Source organism: Lactuca sativa, chromosome 1 (genome assembly GCF_002870075.4).
Source record: "Lactuca sativa cultivar Salinas chromosome 1, Lsat_Salinas_v11, whole genome shotgun sequence".
NCBI lineage: Eukaryota > Viridiplantae > Streptophyta > Magnoliopsida > Asterales > Asteraceae > Lactuca > Lactuca sativa.
The window spans coordinates 15,013,822-15,023,785 of NC_056623.2; the positions used below are offsets into that span (position 1 = coordinate 15,013,822).

At 33.2% G+C, this 9,964-nt stretch overlaps 1 protein-coding gene across 1 annotated transcript; it reads right to left on the minus strand.

The window, feature by feature from the left end:
- Positions 1 to 523: 523 nt before the first annotated feature.
- Positions 524 to 3,057, minus strand: LOC111916773 (protein disulfide-isomerase 5-2). Its single transcript, XM_023912432.3, has 5 exons — positions 2,785 to 3,057; positions 1,960 to 2,063; positions 1,457 to 1,827; positions 1,075 to 1,382; positions 524 to 991 (listed from the first exon to the last, which is right to left on the minus strand). The coding sequence occupies exons 1-5, from the start codon at positions 2,983 to 2,985 to the stop codon at positions 683 to 685; spliced, it is 1,293 nt and encodes a 430-aa protein (XP_023768200.1). The 5' UTR covers positions 2,986 to 3,057; the 3' UTR covers positions 524 to 682.
- Between the last annotated feature and the right edge of the window lie 6,907 nt (positions 3,058 to 9,964).

Sequence of the window (9,964 nt, forward strand, 5' to 3'; positions counted from 1 at the left end):
TTTTTTTGTTACAAATTAACAGAGAGAAAGGACATCAATGGAGTAGAAAGAAAAAAAAACGGATGAAAAACATGTCTTTTATTTTATTTTTATTTTTTTTGTTAGGACACAGTTGTTCAAAGTTTAATTCAAAACATGATTTTGAAGTTTTCTAGAAAATACATATCTTACCGGAAAAGAATTTTTTTTTTTGGTGCAAATCAAACAGTCTTTCCAGCCCATTCAACCAGAAAGATTTGTTTGGATCTGAAAAAATATCTATCAAACAGGCCGTTAATCTTTTATCATGCTCAATAAGGAACATATAAAAAGGATATCAGAGAGCAAAACCCAATAAAAGGCCTTCAAACAGCTCCTAAAGACAACTAAAATAATGATATTTTGAAAACTCAAAGTTCCACTTGGTTACCTTACATCTTTTTAAAACAACAGCTTTTGTGGAAAAACAAATAATTTGTTACCTACTTATGAGTTTAACCCATGTTGGTTACCTTACATCTTTTTAATACCTCTCTTCCAGCTATTTTCAAATAATGGTACGAATTGCTTCTATTGTGGATAACTTACACCTGTAGCAACATAAAATCTACCAACCAACCAATAGTTGAAAATGAAAAGTCAAAACAAATACAGAAAAGTTGTCATAAACACTTCCAAAAACAAATCCTGTTGCTCCTATCATCTAATCTTCCTTGTCATCAGATGCACGTTCATCTCTGCTATCAGCAACAGCGGCTGCAGCAGCAAGTTCAGAGCGGTCCCGACCACCAACCACCAGCGGTTCTTCTTTTCCAATGGTTGCAATAAGAAATATGACAGCAACCAAAAACACAAGGATGTACACAGTCCTCATTCCAAGAAGTGAAGTTATATACCCAAAAAACGAAGGCCCAAATGTCTTCTCGATAGTTTTCCCATCTTTATATCTTTCAAGAAACAGCGTGATTTGTGATCCTTGATCCTCACTCTCAATCTTTTCTGACCCAATAACCTGATTCATATTCATACCAATCAACACAACATCAAAAACTTTAAAATATGGAATCCTAATTTATTAAAATGTTGGAAACTTACTGAGAAATATATTTCATTTCCATCCCAAACCACCATTTTAGGCAATGAAGTTTTCCCATCAACTTCAAAAGCCTCAGCAAACTCTTGCCATTGGTTAAAACTCACATATGCAAATACAAATTCACGATTTGCAGATGCAGCACCTCTCAGTAACTTTATAAACTGCTTTGCTTCGTAATGTGTTTCATCCTCAAAAATTGTCAAAACTATTTTCCTCTTATCATCTTTCAACAGCTTTAAACTGTCTGGACTGATTGGCAGGGTTAATGGCAAAAGACTCTGTTGAATAAACTCTTCCACAAACTTATCTGTTGCATGTTATGTTCGATTATAAATTTTATCAATGATTAAAATACACAATGCACTTTGAAACTTAACTAACCTTCAAATGGACCATAAAAGACGTTTTGTTCATTGAAGCTTGGATGAAGAGCTACCAAAGCAGGTGCTTTATCAAAATCATATAAGTCCATGGCTTTCTCTGAGAAATCTTTTGCTACAGAAAACCATGCCTTTTTCTTGAATTTAATCGCCACTTTTGATAATGCTGACTCATCAACATCAAACCCTATGAATATAGGGAAAAATGTTCCAGCTGCTTCAACAAACTCAGCAACACCAGAATCGGATTCAAGAAGAGTAACATCAGGAGCAACAAATTTCTTCAAGTATCGAACTAATTTGTCTGCTTTTCTTGGGCCATAGTAGTCAGTGGGAACTCCATTCATAAAAATCTTTAAGGTGGGGTACCCACTGTATTATAATTACATTACAACAAATGAAACGAGTGTTTTAGATACATCTTCTGGTAATTTTGGAGCTCATAAAGAAACAGATTGAATATTTGTTGCTTATTGGGAAAAAAAATGAAGACATGGAACATACTCTATTTCATATTTTGTAGCAAGACGTGAATACTTTTCAGCATCTATTTTTGCAATCGCAATGGGCTTCTTCAATCCAGAAAGCATAGGAGCAGCTTTATCTAACTGAAATGAAACAATAACAGTTTCTCAGCTTTCATCAAATGGTATACAATAAGTCACTTTCTCTATCAACTTGTTCTTTTTGAGTTAAGTAAAAAAGAAGCACCCATATAGACTGATTAAGGAACAATCAAACATAGATAACTGATTGGTTGTCTGCACATGATTAAAGTAAACTTTCAAGATTCTGCATTTTGTTCATTGTAGCCTACAGCCTTGAAAAGATTTTGGTTTAGAAGGCTTTAATTTCCATTAAAGATGGTTCTTGACTTCTTGTCTCACGTTTGTCTGTTTTATAAAGTTGAAGTTACTAACTGTGTCTATGTTCAAATCAATTTCAAGCATCTCAAAAACGCTTAAGTGTAAATAACGCTTTATGTGTACACTATATAGTTTGAGTTTCCCCTGAGTTTATTAATGAAACTTATTGTGCATACGATTCTCCCAAGTTTTTGGCTTCATGTATCAGTGTTCATCATGATCATCATCAACCTTCAAATGATTCATTAGTTTTAACAATAAGCATAGTATCGATAAGACCTTTCATCCCAGGGACCTCTTGCTAAGTGAGGAGTAAGGTCACCTGGGGATTAGCACATAAACACGATAACCTATGATCAGTAATTTACTACCGAATTACAAATCCCTTTTAAGTAAATAAGAAAAGATGCTGAAATCTGAACACACATAATATATAGAAACGCAATAAGAAAATAAGACCTACCTCTGGACTAAGACGTTTGCAGTGGCCACACCATGGGGCATAAAAATCAACGAAGATGAAGTCGAAGGATGAAATTGCAGCATCGAAGTTGGACTCATCAAGAACCAACACCTTCCCATCTAGCTTAAACTCGTGGGAAGAGATCGAAGGGAGAAGAAGCGAGACGATGGAAAGTGATAGTATGAAGAAGACGGATGACATCTTTGAAGAATTCCCAGAAACAAAACAATGGAATCTAAAACTACTCCAGTCTCCAAAACCAAACCATGGATCGGGACTTTGTCAACAGAATAACCTTTTTACTCAAAAATCGTCCCTCAACTATTGGCTAACCTGCAGATCTAATTTATCACATATTTTTGCACATTTGATCTAAATTACTGATGTTCTATTATTTTGGTCCCTAACAGTAGCCACTAGCCATTCCAATAAAAAAGCTTTCTTGTAAAAAAATTTATTAGTCTCCGATTAATCTTCGATTTGTTCCTAGGCACTATCCGCACTTTTAGATGACGCCTAACGATTAATCCCCGTCTAGACAATGAGAGAAGTTGTAGAAGCCGGTAATTTTTAAACTTTTTGAAGAATATATATCTCGATAGAAACTATTTGAAAAATAATTAATGTTGTATTATTCATATTAACCTATTTTGTTATGATATCAGTGATATTTACCAATTTTTTATGATATTAATCGTATTTAATTTTTTAAAATTTAAACGACGACTATTGTATCTAGGGTTTTCGATTAATCGATGACTAATCCCTGATTATTAGTTGACCAACTTAGTACCACCTAACGACTTTTACAAACTTGAAAAAGGGTTATATAATTTGTTGATTTGATGTTTGGCACATAGGCTTAATCACAAAAGTTCTTTGTACTAATTATTATGTAACACCTGGATCAGGTATGTATTATCTTTAATAGTGGAAAGTTAAAAGTTTCAGTAATTGCCCTGCTCATGACGTAAAGATTGCCTTTTCACATCGTGAGGATTGATCCAGACGTATGCACCATTTAAAAGTCCATGACGTGAGCAGTATAGTGCTCACGACGTGAAGGCGGCTGGTGACTAAAAACCCTAAGTTTTCAGTACTTAAGGGAATGAAAGGGCTAGAGTTTCTCACCCCCAGCCTCTATCACTCTCTAAGCCTCCAGAAACCCTAATCTTACCTCTCCTTAAGATCCTTTGTCATTTGGGTGCATTTCTAGCTTGTGGGAAGAAGAAAAGAAGAAGGAAATGCTCTAGTGTTGGTGTGGACAAAGAATCAACATCATCATCATTTTTCCTACTTTTGGACCCTTGTAAGTATCAAAGGCTCCAACTTTATTGATTATCATGGTTAGATCTTGAGTTTTGTCCATTTTATTGATATTATTGCATGATTGAGTTGTGTAGATCCATAAAGTTGGCAACTTTATGGATTCTAAGAGTCCCAAGAGCATTATAGTGTTCAAATATAGGAGTTGGTATAGATTTGAGGCATGTATACAAGTTTGAAGCTCATTTCTTCCTTTTTTGACATAGAAAATGGATGATCGTGTTTGATGCATGCATGGCCATAAAGGAAGCATTTTTATGGATCTTAGGGGTCCCCTTTAGCTTCTGGATGAAGTGGAATCGAAGACTTAATGGAATAAGGACTTAAAATGGTGACCCTTAGCCACAGACAACGCTTACGACGTGAGGAGTAAGATCCCACAACGTTATAATCGGAACGGTCTCGTTTCTGTTAGAACCCTTGAGGCTCACGACGTGAGAATGGGTGCTTATGTCGTGATGCCAGCTCAGGTGGTTTCTTTGGCTGAGTTGACCAATTTGGGTCGAGTCGAGTGGGGGAACGGATCGGGTTCGTTGTCACGACGTGACCAATGCCTAGCCATGACGTGAGGATAGTTGACTTTAAGTTTGACCAAGTTTGACCTTAAGGGTTTTTTGGGATTTTGATGGAAGTTGGTCATTTGGTGGGAATAGGTGTCGGTTAGAGAGCAGAGATTCGAAGTCGAGATCTCATCAGCTTCTATTCAGTTTTGTGAGGTGAGTTTTCCTCACTGTACTTACGGGTTGAAGGCACCATGTTCGGCACATTGGTTGATATTCACTAATATGTTGAGTGTGGGATAAATATGCATGTTTATGCTAGTTATCGATATACTAGTTTGGTAGATCTGTAGGACTACCTGTGATTCTGTTGCATGATTATCTGTATATGTATAGTAGTCGGTATATGTTGACATATTATGTTGGGTTGAGGTTGTACTGTTTCGTGCGGTAGCCAACAAACCCTAGAGCATTCCATATATGAGATGAGGGACGGGTAGGGCATGTCAGACTCATACTGAGGGCTCATGAGCATTCCGGATACGAGCTGAGGGCCGGGTAGGGCATGCCAGACTCGCACTGAGGGCTTGATGGTATTCAGTTCAAGGACTGATTTGGTCGGGGAGCAAGCCAGACATAAGCTGTGGGCCCCAAGGACAAGCAAAACTTATGTTGTGGGCTGATGGGTAATCCAAACTTTTAGTTGTGGACCCATTGCATGTTGTTATTGTATATTTATGTTATTTGGTTATGTGTTGGTATTTTGGAGGAACTCACTAAGTGTTGACTTACAGTTTTGGGTTATGTTTTAGGTACTTCAGATGATCGTGGGAAGACGAAGGCGTGACCGTACACATCCTTATATTTTTGACCTATGATTTTTGAGAATCTTGATGTTGACATGCTTTTGAAAACTATGTTTGTAAACAATTTGTGAAATTGATGAATTTTTAAAAGTTTAAATTTATCATGATTTTATGAATGTTAGTTCATTTTTTTGGTAGCAATTGTTGTTAGGTAGTTTAAAATTATGAACTAATTTTTAATTTAATATTAGGAAGAAAACCAAGATATTATACTTTTGTATGTATACGAGGTTCCCCTTCAATGCATAAAGAAGAGCTATTTGGTTTGTTTTTGACTTTTTTCCATTAGGAGATATGGTATGAATTGTTTTTTAAACTTGAATTTTTCACACATCCGATTTTGGATGAGTGTTTGAAAAAAATAAAGTAAAAATCCTTATAAAAAGGAAAAAGGAGAACGTTATCCACCAACACTATTTTAGTGTTTTCACCCCAAAACCCAATGAATTGAGACGAATAAAGTCATAGACTCATAGTATTAAATATGTGCAACTATAAATTACAATTAGTCGGCAACAAATATTGGTTTCAAAATATCTAAAGTTTTATAAAATAGCAAAATATATATGAGAAATTAAATATCCTCCTACCATTTGTTTCTATTTTTCCTCCTACCATATCAAATGTTGATAAGTGGATTAAATGATTATTAATTTCATTAAATGTCTAATTAAATGTGACACATGTCAACATTTGATATGATATGAGGAAAAGTATGAACAAATGGTAGGAAGATATTTAATTTCTCTCTCTCTCTCTCTCTCTCTCTCTATATATATATATATATATATATATATATATATATATATATATATATATATATATATATATATATATAGAGAGAGAGAGAGAGAGAGAGAGAGAGAGAGGTGGGTTCAATTGAGAAAATAAAAAAGGTTGAGAATGGGGGAATTATTCTCAGCCACTCATTTTATTCAAGCATAAAAAGACACGGTGGCAAACTTGTAAATATGAGAACAACTTTCAATCTCAAATACGTATCTGTAGTTCAAACCTATTCATCGTTCATCATCCAAATTTCTTCTCTAACTTTCAACAATCATTCAGATTTCTTCAATTAAACCATCATCAACATCATCCAGTGCTAATCAATCATCGATCTTCGTCAATAATCAACACGATTCAACAGTTAACAACAAAAATTCGTTTTTGATTCTTTTAATTCAACCTTCAATTGTGCTTGAATACGATCAGATCTTCAACATCTATGATTAATTATACTCTCAGCGTTATTAGATCAACATCATCGATAATTAACAAAAATCCACTTCATATCATTCATTCAACATCGATTATCAAATAAAACTTGAAAATTGAGGTTAGAAAAATATCAAATCGTTTTTTTTTTTTTGAAAGATTTCATATAATTCTCTATCAATCTACTTTTTTGTAAGATTTAAATGGTCAAAATATCATGATTTTAACATTTTAAAAAAAAGTTAAATTGTATGCACTCCAACTGTTTGATGAAATGCATAAACTAAATTACCACGTTATATTCATATATGAATATGTTTTCTCAGTATATGATTATTAAAACAAAAAAACAAATATGCAAGTCTGTGTGTTATTCATATGTGAATAACATATAAAAATTATATATATTTATGAATAACATATAAAAATTATATATATTTGTGAAAATACCTTGTAATATTCATATGTGAATATACTGTGTAATATTCATAAGTGAATATATCATCTAATATTCACAAATGAATATACTATGTAATATTCACATGTGATATACCATGTAATACTATGTAATATTCAGATATGAAAATATTATCTAATATTCATAAGTGAATATACCATCTAATATTCACAAGTAAATATACTATGTAATATTCATAAATGAATGCATCGTCTAATATTTAAATATGAATATACTGTGTTTATAATATGTTATATTCATATATGAATGATACTTAAATTGTAAAAAAAAAAATTAATCATAGTTTTTATTCATAACTGAATAACGAATGTACTGTAGTAAAAACCTGATTCATTTTTATTCACTTATGAATAACGATAGCTGAAAATATAAAAAAAATAAATTTTTTATTTTATCTTAAAACTATATCAATATGGATGTCTATTTGTAGAGAATAAAAAATCATGAATTTTGGTATATTTAAAATCATTTTTGATAAAAATAGCTTATAAAAACTAAAAAACGAAAAAAACTATGTTTTCGTATATATTAAGGTAATGATTAACATAATTTAAGGAAATATGTTATGTTGGAAAACACATGTGCATTCGTTTCCCATTTCCGCCGGTACAATGGAGGATTTTACGGCAAAAATAAATGATTGGCTGAGAATGATTCACCCATTCTCAACCTTTTTTTTTTCTCAATTGAACTCTCCCATATATATATATATATATATATATATATATATATATATATATATATATATATATATATATATTGATTTATTGAATTTTTGTGAATGATTTGAATATATTTGTGGAGGGCCAATGTGAATTCATAAACTCACAAAGATTTTCTTTAAAACTCAAAAGCTCCCCTTGCTTGGTTTATAAATTTTGGTTGGTGCTCTTTTTACTGGTTTAGTCAAATTGCAAAGTCGATTACTGAAATATGTTCTTCAATTACATTTTTTCCTGATTATTCATTTTTCTTGTTGAATGCTTACTGATCATAACATCATTGTTTATCAAGTTGTATAGTGTTATTGTTTTATTTTCCTCTTTGTATCAATCACACTTTTGCTAGTTTCTTGTTGGTTGTATCTTTATATTAACTTTGTAAACTTCTACTATTCTATTTTTTTTTGCTATACTTATATCTTTAAAAGGTTTTTTCTTCCTTTCGTCACTGTCTCAAAATATATTTGGAACGGCTCTACGTGCGAGTATAGGCACACATGATGTTTATATATAAATAAGAGGGTGTAGTTGGTTAAGTTTTCATTCAAGTTCTTTCTAATTACTCTCGTTTCATCGAAACAATTTTTTTCTTCATTAATTTTCTACGTTTACTTATTTCGGTTATTATTTTCATTATGTTGCTAAATTTGATAATATACTTTGTTTTAAATAATGTTTTCCATCCGAAAACTATACACCTTAATTTAACATACGGCTATTTTGATTTGAATGTTTAGGGGCGGATACAGAAATATATAGTAGGTGTTGCCGATACATGAAAAATAGGTACAAAAATCGAATTTGTTTCCACTTCGGACAAAAAAAAAAAACAGGTGTTGTTGGTGCCACACCGGAAACACCTTAAAACTGCCCCTTGTGGATGTTATGTTCACTTTGTTTAGCCCTTAGATGTTAGTTTTGTTTTGAAGATATATTGATGTGAATATGATATAATATGTTGCCCATCACCAACCTATAACGGGAATTACAGAGATGATACTACTATCCACTCCATAACCGAAGTCGAAATATGGGATGAAATTGTTGGAGGAATCACAAAAGGAAAAATATATAAAGGGCATTCCTTGTATAATCCACGAGCTTGATGGTGGCTTCTCTACCAACACCAAGCAAATGAACACATATTGCTTCTAGCATTCCGAACTCCAAGGTTTGGTATGGTCAATAGTACCAGCACCGATTTTTCTTTTTTTTTTTTTTTTGATTTATGTTGGAAATTAGATAAATGTTTAAATGTGGTTTAAGTACCAGTCCACCAAGGATAATATAAAGTGACAAATACTATGCTGTGATCACTCTTCCACGTCTATTTGAATGCAAAAATTAACTCTTTGTTCTCATTTATTTGTGGGGTTAATGTCATAAAATTACAAGAAACATTACTTAATTTGCTATTTGCACTACTAGAAAAATAGCATTTTACGACGCGCAATCAATGACAAGCGTTGATAGAGGACACGCATTTGTGTGTGCCCTTAAAATTGATGTCAGTTTTCCAAAATATGAAGAATAGAGGACACACATTTTTGCATGCCCTAAAATTAGTGTCTAATAAAAAAACACGGAGGGCACCTTAAATAAAATATATGTCGTTTTGTAAATTTTAATGAAACGCACGTTTCATCCAAGGGGGAAATGAAATCCCAAAAATTAAAAAGCCCCGCTTTGTTTCCACCAGCGGAAACCCTAGCTCATCCCCACCGAAAACCTCCTTTCTTTCTTTCTTCTCTCTCGATTCTCAAACCTCCACTGCTTTGCATCTTCGTCGCTTGTTCCCATAATTTCTCCACATCTGCTCTCCAACTTCTACTGAACTTTCTTTGTACATCCGGTTCTTGTTCGATGACTGGAGATTGAGACACTGTTGGTGGACCGAGCAAGGCCATCCACCGCTTGGTAGACCCTCACACCGCCAACCTCTAACCACAACTCCTTCTCCAATTCTTACTTGCATCCCTTCTCTCTATTCTCTCTGCAAACTCTAAGCCACCTCCTCCATCGCTATTGAACCCTAAAATCACAATTTGCCTTCCTCTACCTCTACACTAT

Coding starts and splice junctions, on each gene's coding strand:
- LOC111916773 (XM_023912432.3), bottom strand. CDS start 2,985: ATGTCATCCGTCTTCTTCATACTATCACTTTCCATCGTCTCGCTTCTT. Junction 1,828..1,959: donor GCTACAAAATATGAAATAGA/GTATGTTCCATG, acceptor ATTATAATACAG/TGGGTACCCCACCTTAAAGA. Junction 1,383..1,456: donor CTTTTATGGTCCATTTGAAG/GTTAGTTAAGTT, acceptor AACATGCAACAG/ATAAGTTTGTGGAAGAGTTT.